This window comes from Mizuhopecten yessoensis, unplaced genomic scaffold (genome assembly GCF_002113885.1).
Source record: "Mizuhopecten yessoensis strain PY_sf001 unplaced genomic scaffold, ASM211388v2 scaffold4105, whole genome shotgun sequence".
In the NCBI taxonomy this organism is placed as follows: Eukaryota; Metazoa; Mollusca; class Bivalvia; order Pectinida; family Pectinidae; genus Mizuhopecten; species Mizuhopecten yessoensis.
In genome coordinates this window covers 466,467-486,051 of record NW_018405378.1, presented here as the reverse complement: position 1 = coordinate 486,051, position 19,585 = coordinate 466,467, and the positions used below count along the sequence as shown (strand labels likewise).

Genomic DNA, 19,585 nt, shown 5'->3' with positions numbered 1-19,585 from the left:
TAAAACCAGGGCAAAATATGAACAAAGGAAAGATTTACACACGAGACCAATGACAAATAACAAGGATAATAAGATCAGGTGTTCCAGAAGGATAGGTGTCTACATCCGTCATGTAAATGTAGGTCAAATCTTAGCAATGTCACGTCCTCACGTAGAGAACAATAAAACCACAAAGCTCACTTATGAGCATAATCAAAATATTAGCTTTCATATCGCAAATAGAAATAGTTTGAGATCCTGATGTCGACCATAAAGCTTGTCCGTAATCTTTGGTAACTGATGTTTGTCGGTCAGCAGTCGACATATATTACCAAGGAAGTCATGATATTTGGAGCAAGCTCTTGAATACCGAATTCATTGTGACATGTAGCACTGTAGGTAGTGGAAGCGGGGATGTTAATATCAAGGAAGGGAAAGCTCACGATTGGAAAGTCGAAATCATCCGGCTTATCATACAGCTAATTAGTTAGCCGTCCCTGTGGCCATGTTGTTAAGTAAAGATCGAGGGAAGCGGCTGAAGTAGAAGAGTCTGTGGTGTCCTTGATTTCAAGGTCATAATATCGATGTGCTCAATACATTTCTTGTTAAAGACGACGCATCGTTGATATATCTGAATATAAAATTGAATGACTTGCTAGTTTTCGTTACCAGTCATGATAAGCTTATCAATAAATTCAGCTTCATATGAAAATACAAGAGATCTCAGAGGGATCTTGGCGCCCACCTTTGTACCGTCTTCATTAGTTATTTGTCAATTCGATCTTTTCTCTTCTTTCCTCTAATCTGTTTGATCGAGTCATGTTAACAGTAAATGCACCTTGAGGTAACTTTTGATCTAAACTTAATACTGATGTGTATGACAGCCAACCTTCAAAGTGAGTTTGTCATTTCACATATTTACTAGTACAGTACTTAATGTGAAAGAAATAGAATCGATCATTGCAATATGAGAAAGATCTGTTTAGTTCTTCTTTTAATCCATTTTGTTTTTATGATCAGTCTCAAAATATAACATGCACAACGGGGGATCAAGGGGAACCTACATTTAAAATTTGAGAAAGATCCCTCCCGTACTTCCCGAGAAATAGCGATAACAAACTTTCACTATCAAAATCCAAGATGGCTGCCTGTCGGCCATGTTGTTTATCCCATCAGTCTCAAAAATTGCCCTGCACAGCTAAAAAATAAGGACCAAGCTTTATAAAATTTAAGAAAGATCCCTCTAGTTCTTCCGGAGAAATAGCGGTAACAAACCTACACTATCAAAATCCAAGATGGCTACCTGTTGGCCATGTTGTTTATCCGATCAGTCTCAAAAGTTGCCCTGCACAGCTAAGGACCAAGGGGAACCTACATATAAAATTTGAGAAAGATCCCTCTGGTACTTCTTGAGAAATAGCGATAACAAACTTTCAATATCAAAATCCAAGATGGCTGCCTGTCGGCCATGTTGTTTATCCCATCAGTCTCAAAAGATGCCCTGCACAGCTAAGGACTAAGGGGACCCTACATATAAAATTTGAGAAAGATCCCTCTGGTACTTCTTGAGAAATAGCGATAACAAACTTTCACTATCAAAATCCAAGATGGCTGCCTGTCGGCCATGTTGTTTATCTGATCAGTCTCAAAAGTTGCCCTGCACAGCTAAAATATAAGGACCAAGCTCAAGGGTAACCTATATAAAATTTGAGAAAGATCCCTCTGGTGCTTCTTGAGAAATAGCGATAACAAACTTTCAATATCAAAATCCAAGATGGCTGCCTGTCGGCCATGTTGTTTATCTGATCAGTCTCAAAAGTTGCCCTGCACAGCTAAAATATAAGGACCAAGCTCAAGGGTAACCTACATAAAATTTGAGAAAGATCCCTCTGGTGCTTCTTGAGAAATAGCGAAAAAAAAACCAAAATGACCAGAAGAGAGGCATACAATGTAGTTTGTTCCTATAGGAATGCTGGAAAATCTTGCCACCGAACTCAACAAAGATATTGTCAACTATAAACTCAATCATTCTCACAATATCGTCCTCAGTTCATTTCATTTTTATACTTTCTTCAAAAGAAAGTTCTCATAAAAGAGCATGAAGACGTCCATTTAGTTTGGTATGAGAGGATGGTAGTGTAAACAGTCGAAAAGTCAACACAAATTTTGACCGAAGAAACATTTTTGAGGAGAGGATGTTCAAGATTGATCAAAAGATCTTTTGAATTCTCCAAAATTTACTTTCCATTTATTCCACTTCTTGGGTATAACGTGTCACACAATAAATACGACTGTAACTCTGATTAAATGGCACCAAGAAGGGTAGTGAGAATATGAGATAATGGCTCGGTTGAGCAACTATAGAAGAGCCGGGGATAAACGCTGTTTATAAGGTTACCAAACGAAGCTCGACATTTCACTCAAAATGTGTTGGAATTGATCGATGTGTGGTCTAGACAAATTTGTGTTATTTTATTAATTAATTTATTGATAGGCTAGCTGACATTTTTTGATTTGGTAAGACCAGTTTAAGTTGTCGTCCAAATGTACGTTGTACACGCAAAACATTTTTTTTTGAAAATCAAAGGGATTGCTAAAGGTATCATCTACAATGCGGCTTGTACAGCCGGCTTGCTCTGACTACCGAGGATACTCAGTCTTCTACATGATTTGATCGTATTTCCGTAAAGCCATACTTGTACAGTCGTTTAATTTCGCGGGGGCTAATATTTCGCGGCTGTTGCGATCAGAACTAGTTCGCGGGAATTTGAATTTCGTGTTACAATGCCTGGAAAAACATTGCACTGAAGAGGGAACCTTTGTATTTGGGTGAAGGGTTCTATTCTACAAACCTTTGATTAAAATATGGTAAAACACAGTATTTTATCTCCATTATTCGACAGTGAAAGGGTAAACAGATATTTTCTTTTATCATTAAATGTTCTTGTTATTAATGTTGGCCGGGTATTAAATTTCGCGCTATCTTTGGTAATTGCAACGATAGCGAAAATAAATCCCACGTGAAAATGACTAATTATACAGTAGCTCAGTATGAGATTTATTTACTCCTCTATCATGCATGGTACATTTGGTATATCATAGCCATATACATTGTACGTCAACTTTATAATTTTTAACATAGATCATTCATATGAATAATAGACGAGAACGGGTCAAGAAGAGATCCTTGGGGAACTCCATTTCTGTTGTAGATAATATATTACAAAACGAAGAAATTGATGACGATTCTCTGAAAGGATTAAAACCATTCTATACTTGAACTGGACATATGAAGTAACTTCAGTTTGTATATAAGAGTTATACTTATTCAAACATATTGTATTGACATTAAACAGTCAAAGGGATTAGGCACAAGTTCTTAGAACTTGCTAGGCCCTCTCCCAAAGCATTGTATGATCTGCATATCTGCAGATCAAAGGCTTAACGTAACTTTGCGTTTTATTTGCTTGTCGATGCGTTCTATACAGTTATCAAAAAGATTAGGAACAGTTTGAATTGAGATTTTTAAACATTTTGAAAGTGTGAGTTAAATATTAATGTAATAAAAAAAAACTGTGAAGTAGGCTGTTTTATCTATGCTATTTCTGTAGTTGCCTTCAGTATATTTTGATTCTTAAATACTCACATTATGAGGTAAGTACATGTAAGTAAGATGTATAGATATAATACTTTTTCGGCCAAGTTTGTCTCTTGGCTACCATAGAGTGCACTCTTGAACAAACTTTATATTTCTCCTAAAGATGTATTACAGGTGCAAACACATTATCCTTTGATATTAAGTTTGTTCAAGCATGCACTGTATATATATAGTTTCCAGGAGAAAAACTATGCAAAATATGACAATACTCAAAGAATATTCATTTTTTTTCTAATTTATACAAATTTGAACTTGCTACCATGACAACAATAATCAGAAATACAAATAAATATTTTTATGGTAATATTTAGAAAGTATTCAAAATTAAAGAAACAGTCGTTTGAAAGTTCATTTAAAGGTTTTGAATTTTGGTTCATTTGGGGCCAAAACACGCCCAAACCATACATAGTCCTTTCAAGATTTCTATTTTTTGGTTCATTACCGATATTCCAGCTACAAGGTTACCGCCAACCTCGGGGACTGATAGTCCAGCTACAAGGTTACAGCCAACCCGGGGACTGATAGTCCAGCTACAAGGTTACAGTAACCCTCGGGAACCGATAGTCCAGCTACAAGGTTACAGCCAACCCGGGGACTGATAGTCCAGCTACAAGGTTACAGTAAACCCCGGGGACCGATAGTCCAGCTACAAGGTTACAGCCAACCCGGGGACTGATAGTCCAGCTACAAGGGTACCGACAATCTCGGGGACTGATAGTCCAGCTACAAGGTTACAGTAACCCTCGGGAACCGATAGTCCAGCTACAAGGTTACAGCCACCCTCGGGGACCGATAGTCCAGCTACAAGGTTACCGACAACCTCGGGGACGGATAGTCCAGCTACAAGGTTACCGCCAACATCGGGGACTGATAGTCCAGCTACAAGGTTACCGCCCCCGTCGCGGACTGATAGTCCAGCTACAAGGTTACCGCCACCCTCGGGGACTGATAGTCCAGCTACAAGGTTACAGTAACCCTCGGGAACCGATAGTCCAGCTACAAGGTTACAGCCAACATCGGGGACCGATAGTCCAGCTACAAGCTTACCGCCAACCTCGGGGACTGATAGTCCAGTTACAAGGTTACAGCCAACCTCGGGGACTGATAGTCCAGCTACAAGGTTACAGTAAACCCCGGGGACCGATAGTCCAGCTACAAGGTTACAGCCAACATCGGGGACCGATAGTCCAGCTACAAGCTTACCGCCAACCTCGGGGACTGATAGTCCAGTTACAAGGTTACAGCCAACCCGGGGACTGATAGTCCAGCTACAAGGTTACAGCCAACCCGGGGACTGATAGTCCAGCTACAAGGTTACAGCCAACATCGGGGACCGATAGTCCAGCTACAAGCTTACCGCCAACCTCGGGGACTGATAGTCCAGATACAAGGTTACAGCCAACATCGGGGACCGATAGTCCAGCTACAAGGTTACCGTCAAGCTCGGGGACCGATAGTCCAGCTACAAGGTTACAGCCAACATCGGGGACCGATAGTCCAGCTACAAGGTTACCGACAATCTCGGGGACTGATAGTCCAGTTACAAGGTTACAGCCAACCCGGGGACTGATAGTCCAGCTACAAGGTTACAGCCAACCCGGGGACTGATAGTCCAGCTACAAGGTTACCGCCACCCTCGGGGACTGATAGTCCAGCTACAAGGTTACAGCCAACCTCGGGAACCGATAGTCCAGATACAATCAAATTTGAAGTGAAGATTTTAACGAATTCTTATATATGCAATAGTGGAGATATTAAGGAAGATTATCATTTTATATCAAAACTGCTATAAGAAGCCGATATATTAAGAAAACCATTACATGAAACCCAGTAGGAAATGAATGAAACCAGTTAACAAGAAAAATGATCAAAATCAGCGAAGTTTATTAAAGTTTGAGTAAAACTGGAACGGCACGTATTTACTAGCATTGTAAATGTACTGTTGAGTCATAAGTGTGTATTATTTTCGTAAAATTGATTTTATGCATTTAACTCAAACATATTTAAATGTTAGTTAACTTGTTTAGCCTGACAGATGTGAGTTGGATCCCCTCCCCCTCCCTTTTACCATTATACGTGTACGGTATACGTACCTAGCAGGGCGTCGTCTCACCTAACATACATTTGGTATTTTCCTACATACAGGTAACGTGTTGGATGTATACTAATTGAGATTTGGTATGATATTGTTTTCCATTTCATATATCAAACTTTTCATCATAATATTATATCCATTTTTTTCACTATACACACTATATTCAGTTTTCAGTGTCAAAAACAGTAGACAGCTATGTATGCTTGTGAAATTTATCTTTGAAGCTATCAGAACCCCTTAATTAATTAATTGTAAGATTTCAAGATTTTTTTTTACACTCATGACACACAAGGTGTGTTACAAGAGGTCAACATCTTAATCCATTTCAATTACATAGCAAAGTGAATATATAATACTATAGAATAATAGCACTGCATTTATCTAGAAAACGACTAATTTTAGGTAATACATTTGAATTACAAATAGAAATCATTCCTTTTTGCTGGGGTTTGTAGTGAAATAATTATGGATATATATTTTTCTTATTGATGATATATAAGTATTTTTAAACAAATAATGTGGTTCATCACCTATACCTGTTTGACATAAAGGACATATTCTATCGGATTTTGGAGTTGCATTCCAGCGTCCAGTCTCTATTGGGAAATTTAGATTGGACGTTCGTAATTTACAAATAAGTTTTGTTAGATATGATACTGAAAGTTTGTCTTAAATCTGGAGTAGAATTAACCACGAGAAGAGTTGTAAGACTTCGGCGACTTTGTGACGGAGACCTATGTATTTCTGGCGTGAATACTGTTTTCTTTGGCAGGGGTGGTTTGAGGACAGACAGGATGGACCAGCGATTTGTTAGCCGTGTCATAGCAACAGGTGCAGAATTTGCATTCCTCCACGTCGGGTGTAATGACATTTCACCCACATCTACACCAAGGGGGATTTTTGAAAGAATTGTCGAGTAAGTTTCTATATTAAAGTTTGCCGGACTGAAGGAGGTATGGGTGGCCGAAATCATCACAAGGGGAAACTTCAGTAAAGTTCCTGGTCTGACAAAAGAAGCATTTGAATGTCAACGGATATGTTTAAACCAACTTCTCCAAAAGAAATTTGAAAGCACTTCGTACAGTTCAAAGACATTAAGTACCCGCCTGACTATCTACAAGACCTGGACCATCTTCAAACCAGTGAACTGATCACCGATAACACAGGAATGAAGAAGAATATGTCCAGAATCCGAAGAATCATCGCCTCCACACAGAAGCATTAAGACGAAATACGTACCACAAATCGACCCTTTCTAGGGCCAACAACTTTAAAAAATTATCCAAATGATTCACTCGAAAACGCAAAATAAATTTCAAGATACAAGATACAAGAAACGTTATTTAACGTCGCATATATCAAACAGAAACATTAGCGCTATAGCGCTATTTTTGCGACAAACATGATAAAAAGCAAACAGAAAACAACAAACAAGCTATACACTATCACAGAAAAACTAGCACATAATCGGCGAGTAAAACATACAATAACATAGCAGCATATGATTAGATATCATAAGCACCTAATTTAAAGTACTATACTAAAAATGATCTAATGAGATAATAGTGAACATCTGCATATCACACAGGTGTTGCTATATAATAGGAAGGTTAAAGCACAACATGTGCAATGAACATACATGCTAATATAACAAAAGAGTAAAAATTGACATAATATACACTAATATAGTGTAAATTAAAATAGGACGACAGAGTCTAGTAAGTAAAAACATATTGAGCTATAATGATAATTAGATGGGAGAGGGCTAGAAACTATGCTGCCAGTTATTGGTATATAAAAGCGCCATGCAAAGCAGAAGTTAAGCTAAATAGGTAGGTAAATAAAAAAAATAAAGCAGGTAACTAGTAATAAAGACTAAAACACTAAAAACACATTAAAACTCTAAACACAGGTACAGATACGACATGAGCAAACAGGGCCATCCCGGGAATGCAGCAGTCTGGCAAACTCTGGATAACTATTCACCTTCCTCAACTGGTTTGGCAGACTGTTCCACACCCGGGCGGCGTCGTAGTGAAAAGACTTCAGTCCATACCTGGTTGTTCTTACTCTTGGTAGCTTCTGCTGCCTTTCATTTCTTAGGTTATAAAAAGACGATTTCAAGGTTAAAAGATTGCATAAATGATCCGGAGCTACATTGGTAATAATTTTAAAAACTTCACAAGCCATGGGTTTCATTCTGTTTATATGAAGATAAGTTTGATTTCTCTAAAAGTTCTGAACTGGCGTTGTGAAGTCATCCTCAATAAACCGAATGGCTTTTTCTTGTAGCTTCTCCATCTTCCTTGTGGAATTTAAACTGCAGAAATGCCATGCCAGGGGGAAATAATTAAAATTTGAAAGAATCAACGATTTAAAAATCTGTTTGGATGCTTTCTTGCAAACGTTTGACACATGAAAGTCAAACTTTAAGTTAAAATCAATGTCTACACCCAAAAGTTTAACAACATCTTCACATTTTACAACATGGTCTTTAATAGTATAGGAAGATATAATATTGTGAGTTTTCTTCCCAATGGATATAGCCTGAAATTTGTCAGGATTCGATCCCTGAGGTACTCCCTCTCCAACTGCTCCCAGTCAGAGACATTGGACCCCAGCCTATATATAGCTAGTCCGCTGAAATCTGCCCCCGAGATATATATATAGCTACTAATGAGACCGACTGCGGCCTCGTCCAACCCATAAGCAGTCAGCTTCTCGAGCAGCAGCCCGTTAGGAATACAGTCGAAGGCCTTGGAGAGATCCATGAGGATAGCACCTACAAACTTGCTCTCATCCATGGCCCTTCGCCAATCCTCAAGGAGACGTAGCAGGGTAGACTGGCATCGATATCCCTTCCTGAAAGCAGCAAGAAAAGGATTAAATATACGATTAAAAAAGTTGTTTAATTGATCATGAAAAAATTCTCGCATTTTTTTTTAAAGTAGATGGTAAAATACTGACAGGTCTGTAATTCTGTTTGTCAAGTGGTCCTTCTTTTTAAAAATTGGAACAACCTGTGCCAACTTTAAATTATGAGGAAAAGACTTGGTTTCAAGGCAATGATTAACTAAAGTGGCAAATGCAGAGCTTTAGGAAGAAGAACCTGCCTTAAGAACCTTAGCAGGAATACCATCAACAACTACAGACTTTTTTACCATCAAGCTTCCTGATACTGTTTGATACACTTTCTGCATTAACTGGTTGATACTGTAGCAGCTTCCTCACTGTACATCAGCTTTAATAGTGCAGATGCTACTGTGGGTTTATAGAGGTTTGGCTATCCAGGGTGTTTCCAATACCATCAGCAGCATGTACAAAGTAATCATTGAAAATATCACAAACCTCTTTCTGGTTTGAAATAACCTGATCATTTTCGCAGACAATTGTAGAAACACCGCTTGATTTGACTTTATTTGTGGGCCTTCACTGTGGGTCAGAAGCCCTTATACTTGGCATCACCCGCACATCTCTCGAAAAAGTACATGTAGTTTCTTATAGACTCCTGCCTCCGCCACTTAACCACCAAATTTCTCTGTTTCGGGTACTTTTCATTACTCCTACATATGCTTTGTATTTATTAAATAACATCCGTTTTCTAAAAGCTGCTTTGCGGAATTCACTGTTAAAATAAGGTGGCTTGATGAGTTTGGGTTTTTTCTCAACAATAGGTACAATATATGGGCGTCCATCACCTCACGCAGTAAATACTCGTGTGCCCAATAAATATCATCCAAGTCATCAAAGATAAAAGATACATGAAAAGGTGTAAGTCACTGTTAAAAGAAGTCACTCCGAATTTTTTAAAACTTCTGAATTTGACCTTTTGTTGTTTGCCCTTTGGTACATATACATGTACTGCACCCTTAATTACAGTTCCAATGTACCACAAGGATTTTTTATAATTGCGTTTTCTTCTCTATTTTCTCTGTAAATGTTCCGTCTTGCCAAGTGAACTGCTAAGATCGTCAAAATTGTGAATACAAAGTTTCAAAACTGTGCCTGCCTGCCTGGACACTTCATGTTGCATTCCAGGTTTAGCATCTCAGTACTTTCAGTACTTTGATACTTTCGTTGCCGACAACATTTTCAATAAATTTCTTACGAGCTCAAATGAGGTCATGCAAAATCCTGCTTCATTGCAGTAAACATTTTTCACAACAAATTTCTGACCCTTGTAAGCAGTTAAAAATTCTTTAAAATGTTTAAAATATTACCTAATAAAAGCTACTATTTCAATTCACTCCGTGTCTGTTCGGTGCTACATCACGTGACTTTTAAATCATGTGACTTACGTTTTCACGTGATCAAGGATTAGGATATACTACACAAAGCTGAACGGTCGTTAACAACTATTCTTACTGAAATTCAGATGTTTGTCAACGTCTGAGAGCAATTCCGTCCTGTCAAAGGTTTGTCATCCAACTATTAATCATATTGTACATTATACATAACCTGCATGAAAGGTAACTATTTGTTTTTATTTGTGTACCGGTCGGCGGAAATTGTCATGACACAAAAGTGAAAGTAGAAATATTTATTTTGGAATTTTTTTGCATGATAAGTTCATGTTTATCTTCTTAAAATTATCTCGTGTATATATTCGCCCAAAATAAATAGCATTGGCTATTTATATCTGATTAGTTATAATCTGTTTAAATGATAAAGCTTGTACCGTGCAATGTCCAATCCAGGATCCCGCACTTTGATTGAAAGAGAGGAGACTCGGCTTATAATAATAATGACCTGAAGACAAAGGGCAAAACAGTATTGACAATTTGTTTGAGAAAATAAGTTAAACCAGACGAAATATTTACATATCTGGTCTGTAAAAGGAGGATGTACCGACACTCGGATCCACTCTTAATCTGCTTCTTTGTGCAATTTACCTGTACAGACAGAATTCCGGGTTTTCCTGTTGATGACTCATGTGTTTACCTATAGATCTGGTTGATGTACGTTCATTGTGTTGGAAGAATGAGCTAGCATGATGGTTTTGCTAACTTAGACATCATAACTGTGCTACAGTATAAATCATATCTCTGCAACCTTACACATCATATCTGCATTACTTTACACACATCATACATGTGTACCTTATACATTATACCTGTGTTATCTTACACGTTATACCTGTGTTATCTTACATGTTATACCTGTGTTATCTTACAAATTATACCTGTGTTATCTCACGTTATACCTGTGTTATCTTACACGTTATACCTGTGTTATCTCACGTTATACCTGTGTTATCTTACAAGTTATACCTGTGTTTTCACCCCTGCAGAATGCACATGCTGTTACCAACTGCATGTATCCTAGGAGGCGACTAATGGGGGAACTCCCTGCAGAATTAGGGATTTGCTTTGGTGTCGTCTATTTCGGGACATAAAAGCGACCAAAATAAATCTGCTGCGCCCATTGCATTATTTGGGATCTTTATCTTTCTTTCTACATCTAGCTACCTTTTATTTCCTAGTGACTTGCTTGGCAACACCTCACTTTTGGCTTGAATGTACAGTGTTTGCCCAGGTGAGGAAGGCAATTGGTTCTGTCCCCATGCTGATACATCTATACCAAAGTCCTTGAAAATGGTAGTTGTTATTCCCTGCTTAACGTTCAGCATTAAAGGGAATGGCAACATGTGACCCCTTCGGCATGGTATTTCAGTGAGATAGGAGGCAAGCACAACAACATACTCTGTCTCCTGCACTCACACACCAAATGCAATCATACATATACTGCACACATGGAGGCACATCCTTAAACGACCTTAGCTGTTAATTGGACATTAAACAAAATTAAACCGAACCAAACATGTGTTAATTTACACGTCATACCTTACACATTGAACCTGTACGTGTTACCTTACACATCATACCTTACACATCATACCTGTGTTACCTTACATGTCATATCTGTGCTACCTTACACATCATACCTGTGTTACCTTTCACATCATACCTTACACAATATAACTGTGTTACCTTACATGTCATATCTGTGCTACCTTACACATCATACCTGTGTTACCTTACACATCATACATGTACCTGTGTTACCTTACACATCATACCTGTGCTATCTTACCCATCATACCTGTGTTACCTTGCCCATCATATCTGTGCTACCTTACACATCATACCTGCGTTACCTTTCACATCATACCTTACACAATATAACTGTGTTACCTTACATGTCATATCTGTGCTCCCTTACACATCATACCTGTGTTACCTTACATATCATTCCTGTGTTACCTTACACGTACATCATACCTGTGTTACCTTACACATCATACCTTACACATCATACCTGTGTTACCTTACGTATCATACCTGTGTTACCTTACACGTACATCATAACTGTGTTACCTTACACATCATACATGTACCTGTGTTACCCTACACATCATACATGTACCTGTGCTACCTTACACATAATACATGTACCTGTGTTACCTTACACATCATACCTGTGCTATCTTACACATCATACCTGTGTTGCCTTGCCCATCATATCTGTGCTACCTTACACATCATACCTGCGTTACCTTTCACATCATACCTTACACAATATAACTGTGTTACCTTACATGTCATATCTGTGCTCCCTTACACATCATACCTGTGTTACCTTACATATCATACCTGTGTTACCTTACACGTACATCATACCTGTGTTACCTTACACATCATACATGTACCTGTGTTACCTTACACATCATACATGTACCTGTGTTACCTTACACATCATACATGTACCTGTGCTACCTTACACATCATACATGTACCTGTGTTACCTTACACATCATACCTGTGTTACCTTACACATCATAGCTGTGTCACCTTACACATCATACCTGTGTTACCTTACACATCATACCTGTGTTACCTTACACATCATACCTTTTTTCAGGCAACTTTCATATGAATTTATCAATGTTGATGATTAATTCTAGCTAGATGCATTATTTTTGATATTTGATTTTATTTCCTAATTTAAATGTTAAAGAGAAATATAACCAAATTAATCTATACAAATCTGTATTTGCGTTATTTCCTTCTGTGATCTGTGTCTTAGTAACCATTTGGTTAACGTGATGGCTGTGTTTACACTGTACCTGTGTTACCTTACTTAACGTGATGGCTGTGTTTACACTTTACCTGTGTTACCTTACTTAACGTGATGGCTGTGTTTACGTTGTAGATGTACATGAAGGCTTTGTTCCTGGTGTTGGCCTTATCTCTGGTATCAGGAAATGTTCTCTACTTTAAACCCCATACCCAGCAGGTAAGAATTAAACCAATACGAGAGGCATAACGTAGGTAAAAAAATAAAATATGCACACAGGATTATAAAGTACGATTGGAAACTATTTATGCTCATTTCTACTAACTTCCTTCTTTTCATGTACAATGTATATATGAATAATTTTAACGTCCCTCTGAATTTTACCAGGAAGGAATCTCGTGTACATCTTCTGTTTTTAAATGTATCTCAAATCACGGCTGACAACTCGATTTTTGTCTTGACCGTCACAGTCTGATACATAGTTAACAGATCAGGCCCCAGTCACCAAAAGGTTGATAACCAGTGGTTAGGAAAAATTTAAAAATATGAATTTCATTGCTGTAATTTGTATTGGCAACACTTTGAATTTTTCACCAACAGCTTTTTTTTTTTTGATGTTGGGCGAATCAGGTGCCGCTAACCTGATACGTATACCCTGATCATGTTGAAGAGTATTTTGAGAATTATTTCAGGATGAGATTGTGATGGAATTTGATGAGGACCGTGACGACAGCCTTGATGTTATTGTACATGATCTTGTGGAAGACCCAGAGTCCAGGGTTCCTCCTAAGGAAGAGGTACGTACATACAAAAAATGTATGTCTGGACATGAGTCCAGGGTTCCTCCTAAGGAAGAGGTACGTACATACAAAAAATGTATGTCTGGACATGAGTCCAGGGTTCCTCCTAAGGAAGAGGTACGTACATACAAAAAATGTAGGTCTGGACATGAGTCCAGGGTTCCTCCTAAGGAAGAGGTACGTACATACAACAAATGTATGTCTGGACATGAGTCCAGGGTTCCTCCTAAGGAAGAGGTACGTACATACAACAAATGTATGTCTGGACATGAGTCCAGGGTTCCTCCTAAGGAAGAGGTACGTACATACAACAAATGTATGTCTGGACATGAGTCCAGGGTTCCTCCTAAGGAAGAGGTACGTACATACAACAAATGTATGTCTGGACATGAGTCCAGGGTTCCTCCTAAGGAAGAGGTACGTACATACAACAAATGTATGTCTGGACATGAGTCCAGGGTTCCTCCTAAGGAAGAGGTACGTACATACAACAAATGTATGTCTGGACATGAGTCCAGGGTTCCTCCTAAGGAAGAGGTACGTACATACAACAAATGTATGTCTGGACATGAGCCCAGGGTTCCTCCTAAGGAAGAGGTACGTACATACAACAAATGTATGTCTGGACATGAGCCCAGGGTTCCCCAAAAATAGAGGAACATACCTGTTTTGTAACATGAGTCCTAGGTCACTCCAAAGTTGGACACATGTATGTCAGTACATGACACATGTATGTTAGTACATGACACATGTATGTCAGTACATGACACATGTATGTCAGTACATGACACATGTATGTCAGTTCATGACACATGTATGTCAGTACATGACACATGCATGTCAGTACATGACACATGCATGTCAGTACATGACACATGCTTGTCAGTACATGACACATGCTTGTCAGTACATGACACATGTATGTCAGTACATGACACATGTATGTTAGTACATGACACATGTATGTTAGTACATGTGAGTCCAGAGTCCCCCAGAATTATCAAATTTGTTGTCTAATTGATTTAGCTTATATTACACTGTAATTAACCCTTTCACCACTGTTAACCATAATGGACTTATCTGGATCAATGCATGGTAGAGTCTACTAGAATTACATAGGGTTGAAAGGGTTAATTAGAATGGAAATAACCCAGCTGTATTTTGAGATACGTGACAGTATATGGAGATTATACTGTTCTGAATTGAGTTTTACTAGTGATGCAAAGTAAAGCCAGTGTAACACATATATTGGTACAGATCTCAAAACAAACTAGAGTTATCTCCTCATAAGGGGAATATGGTATTTATATCAGTGACGACATCATCAGTAGAATGTTCTTTTGGGAGCGAAACCTGCCTTGTTTAGTACCGAATTTCTGAGTGAAAACAACTCGCCTTACAATATATTTACATGGATTTCGACCGGATATAGTGACACCTTCAAAGACAAAACATTGTAACTTGAGTTATTCCCCTTTGTATGGTTCAAGTTAAAATTGTGGATTTATGGCTTCTCGTGACATGGAGGGAGAATATTGTCGAATGCATGAGATTTATGGCTCACGTGGTGTGAGACACGTTTCAGCGTGAGTTAGGACTTCTCAGTGTGAGATTTATGGCTCACGTGGTGTGAGACACATTTCAGCGTGAGTTCGGACTTATCAGTGTGAGATTTATGGCTCACGTGGTGTGAGACACGTTTCAGCGTGAGTTAGGACTTCTCAGTGTGAGATTTATGGCTCACGTGGTGTGAGACACATTTCAGCGTGAGTTAGGACTTCTCAGTGTGAGATTTTGTCTCACGCTGTGAGACTTGGCATCCCTGTATAGATGTGTTAACTAAAGATGATGCTTCAGATAAAATTGGGCCCTTGCTAAAGACATTCATAGACTAAGTAAGTAACCTTACATAGCATATATTATATTATACCCATACTTGGCCCTCTAGGCTGCATCTGATGTATTTCTACAATCTTAGCACATCCTTTCTTTGAGAGGTGTACTTTGCAAACAGGTATTTCTGTCGTTAGCACTGTACAACTACATCTATGGAGTAGGTACAATGAGTTTTTGCAGCAGAATTGTAGCAAGCTACTTTCCCTGGCTAAATGTGCTCTATTTTCCCAAAATGAAGAAAAAATCAGGAATGTTGTCCCAATTTCAATCAAAATAATGCTATATTTTCCTAACTCACGTAGGAACAGGCTTTTGTAAAATTTAGGTTGAAAAATCACTGAGGTACGTTTACCTTCGCTTGTTATAACAAAAGGTTATAAAGATATGAACTGTTGAACATTTTTGTTCCAGCCTGCAATCAGTGAACAGCCATTTAATGGAGTGATGTGTCCCGGAGGGATGTCCGAATGTCCAGATGATACCACCTGTTGTATACTAGCCAGCGGGCGGTACGGCTGCTGTCCCTACCCAGAGGTACGTGGACGACTGTCATCATTTATACACAGACATGTTAGAAAATATTTCATTGACTTTAAATTATATAGAATCACTAGTTTTTGTAGGGTTTTTAATTTCCTGGGAACTCTTCATCTACGAAGTATTTACATATTTAACATTTTAACTCTTCTCTGTATGAGTGGGTACTCGTAATCCACGAATTCATGTACCCACAAAATGGCGTTTTTTTCCTGAAGCCTAAGGAATTCGGGCCCCACAAAAATATCTGATTTCACAGTAAACCAAACCATCACAAAATTAATACATTTGTTTATGTAGATTTCACCTGTATAATCCATCAACCTGTATGAAACACTATCACCTAGGTAACAGAAGTAACATTCTGATGTGACTTATATATATATATATATAGAACCTGTGTATTGAGGAGCCCTGTCCCACTGCACTGTTGTTTTTTCGTATGTACAGTAACCTCCCCTTAATTTCCGTTTGGATATGCAGGCCTCAGACCACAATTAATTCTGCTATATGTTACTACCGAAGGAAAAAATACCAACCTACTGCCAGTACCTGGCGACTGCCCCACATAGGCCTCAAACCCGCGACCCAGTGTTGGAGGGCTAGTGGTAGCAGAATGTCAGAGGCATTAAGCACTGGGCCACCGCGGCCCCTCCCTGATGTTAGTGTTGTCTGTTAAGTATTAATAGTTATTAACGATATTTTACAAACTTCTGTACTGTGTTTAAGGCTGTGTGCTGTTCTGATATGAAGCACTGCTGTCGCCAAGGATACACCTGTGATTTGACTAAAGGCTGCTGTGTACAGGGAGATTCCTTCATGCCTCTGATGACAAAACTTCCTGCCTTTCAATTGCAACTTACTGGCCATCAGGTCAGTATAATTTGTCTGCCAGTAAAACTGCTCCGAGCATTTCCTTTTATAGTTTCTGAAGATATATAAATATTACAGATTTGCTCTGTATGGCATGACATGTTTGCAATCCCAGGGAACAAGTTTTTTTTATAGCAGCAAATTGTTTTAAATATTCATGAGGCGTAATTGTGATGTTGTAAGGGTTTACTTAAGTAAGAAACTGTGCGAGAAATCTTCACCATTTTCATTCCGTCTGATGATGCCACATTAAGAACAATAGATTGAAAGGCATAATGTACTTAAAGCAGATATTATTTTTTTGTGCAGTTTAAACTTTTCCTGCTAATTTGAAAGCAGTACATTAAGAAAAACACATTTACCAGCCTCTTACAGATAAAAAGATCCAGACAGAACTTAAATGTGCATTCAAATTTTGGTTCATACATATATAAGTACTATGTGGAGCAGTCACCTGGTACTGACCGTAGGTCGGTGGTTTTTTCCGGGAACTCCAGCTTTCCACCACCACCAAAACCTGACACGTCCTTAACTGACCATAGCTGTTACTAGGACGTAAAACACAAACATTAAACCACACCAAACCAAACCAACTGAGGGGACTGTTTGGGAGAAGTGTTAAAAATAGGGAGACTGGCTTATGATGGGGTCTGATTTGATTATATTGATCACATGACAGGGAAATAAAAAATTATGTACCCCTGGTGTGCCCAAGTTTCCCCTGTCATATTTCCCATATTTGGAGCCTCTCTATGAATATGTGAAGAAGAGGCACCACACCTGAGCTCAGAATAACAGAAACAGATGACAAGAATGGCTGGGAAGCCTAAATGTTCTTTTGTGTTGTGGAATTGTTTTATATCAGTATATTAAATATCTATTGCCATCGGAGTATGAAACAATTTTTTGTTTTCCCTTCAAGCCCCTATGAACATGAGTATTCTTTGGGAAACAAAGAATCCTGTTTCCCTACCAAGGACAATACATGTTCAATGATTGGTGTTCCACGAATTCTTAAAATTTCTGTGAATATATTTGAATAGTTGTGAATATGTTTTAATATTTCTGTGAATTTATTTTAATATGTGTTTACGCCCGTCAAATTTGACGGGAGTATTATGGTATGGCGTTGTCCATCCGTCCGGCGTAAACTTTTGTTTGTCCGGCAATCTCCTCCTATATTTTTCAACGGATCTCTTTGAAACTTAGTAGGCTATATAATCATGATATGAAGTTGTGACTCCATTAAAAGACTTTTGATTCAACAATCGTTTCAAAAGTTATTGCCCTTTGTTTATCTCAGTATTTGATTTTTTTATCCAGAGATTTTCTCCTACATTTTTAGGTCACTTGAGACGATCGCCTTTTGTCCGCCGTCGTCCGTCAGTGAACAATTTACATTTTCGATTTCTTCTCCAAAACCCCTGAACCAATTTCAATGAAATTTTGCAGAAACCTTCCATGGCCAAAGGTTAACAAAAATAGTTGCCGGTTTGGTCTCCGGCCCCCAGGGGCTTGAGGGGCGGGGCCAAAAAGAGTGAAGTTGACTAAAATTTCAAAAATCTTCTTTTCAAGACCCAGATATGGTAGAAACAAATACTCTTCATAGATTGAAAAGTCTTAAGGTGCTTTACCAAAATTGTAAATTTCTTGACCCTGGGTTCTCATGTTTCCCCTTGGGGAGGGGGTGAACTTTACTATAATTTATATAGGGAAATCACATTTTGGACCAACATTTGTTTAATTGCTATTGGAGGTAATTCAATTTAGATTAGCATTATCCGTATTGGGTAGCAGTTTGATGGTATGCACATATGAGACCTGACTGACCCCCCGGAGCTATTGTGCTATAGGGCTGTAGGGTGGGGCCCAAAGGAGTCATTGTGCTAAAATTTCTTCATTTTCCTGTTTTAGAATCAAAGTTGCTAGTTTCAAATCCTTTTTAGTCTGAAATCTGTATGCTAGATATTGAGTAAGGTGGTTTTATTGTTTTTTGTCACTTTGAATAATAATACTGGCCGTGTTAAAAACAAAGTCAACTCTGTATAAATATATCAGGTGACCGTTAAGGCCCATGGGCCTCTTGTTATAGCAGGTCAGCTAACCACTCTTTGAATGATGCAGATCTTATTTCAATATAAGAAAGTATATAACACTATATGGCATTCGACGGCCGTATATTGTTCCGCCCCACGGTACTCTTGTTGTGAATATATTTTAATATTTCTTTAAATATATTTGTATTTTTGAGAATATATTATTATTTTTGTGAATATATTTAAATATTTCTGGAATTTTTTTTAATAGCTGTTTACGGTATTTTTCTTAACAGAATGAAAACACAGCTTCACCAAAAGTGTTGGAAGGTTCGATGATTGCTGATGCTGTAGAAATTTGTCCTGGAGGTGACCAGTCCTGTGCAAGTGGTTACAGCTGCTGTATGAACACCAACGGAACTTACAGCTGTTGTGGTTACTCCCCAGTAAGTCAGATATCAACAGCACTTACATCTGTTGTGGTTACTACCCAGTAAGTCAGATCTCAACAGCACTTACAGCTGTTGTGATTACTCCCCAGTAAGTCAAATATCAACAGCACTTACAGCTGTTGTGGTTACTCCCCAGTAAGTCAGATCTCAACAGCACTTACAGCTGTTGTGGTTACTCCCCA

At 38.4% G+C, this 19,585-nt stretch overlaps 2 protein-coding genes across 10 annotated transcripts in view; one reads left to right on the top strand and one right to left on the bottom strand.

Annotated features, from left to right (window-relative positions):
* Positions 1–8,211: 8,211 nt before the first annotated feature.
* LOC110448504 lies at positions 8,212–10,797 on the bottom strand. The gene is made up of 2 exons (XM_021494777.1): positions 10,625–10,797; positions 8,212–8,594 (listed from the first exon to the last, which is right to left on the bottom strand). Exons 1-2 carry the CDS (start codon positions 10,663–10,665, stop codon positions 8,213–8,215), a joined length of 423 nt encoding a protein of 140 aa, XP_021350452.1. The 5' UTR covers positions 10,666–10,797; the 3' UTR covers position 8,212.
* LOC110448502 (multiple epidermal growth factor-like domains protein 6) overlaps positions 10,028–19,585 on the top strand; it is a 44,573-nt gene continuing 35,015 nt past the window's right edge. For 7 of the 9 annotated variants that reach the window (XM_021494775.1, XM_021494770.1, XM_021494774.1 and 4 more), the window contains exons 1-4: positions 13,783–14,146; positions 15,917–16,039; positions 16,772–16,915; positions 19,248–19,397. In XM_021494775.1, the coding sequence (XP_021350450.1) occupies positions 13,808–14,146; positions 15,917–16,039; positions 16,772–16,915; positions 19,248–19,397 (756 nt within the window). In that variant the 5' untranslated portion in view covers positions 13,783–13,807. Of the gene's footprint in view, positions 10,148–12,944; positions 13,029–13,501; positions 13,607–13,782; positions 14,147–14,189; positions 14,207–15,916; positions 16,040–16,771; positions 16,916–19,247; positions 19,398–19,585 lie in introns of those variants that run through there. The other 2 variants (XM_021494769.1, XM_021494772.1) reach the window with 2 other exon arrangements.

What these genes read in the sequence shown, in the direction of transcription:
- LOC110448504 (XM_021494777.1), bottom strand. Translation starts at nt 10,665, where the DNA reads ATGAGTCATCAACAGGAAAACCCGGAATTCTGTCTGTACAG. An exon ending in CCGGAATTCTGTCTGTACAG is followed by an intron (nt 8,595 to 10,624) that starts GTAAATTGCACA and finishes TGCTGCTTTCAG; the next exon opens with GAAGGGATATCGATGCCAGT.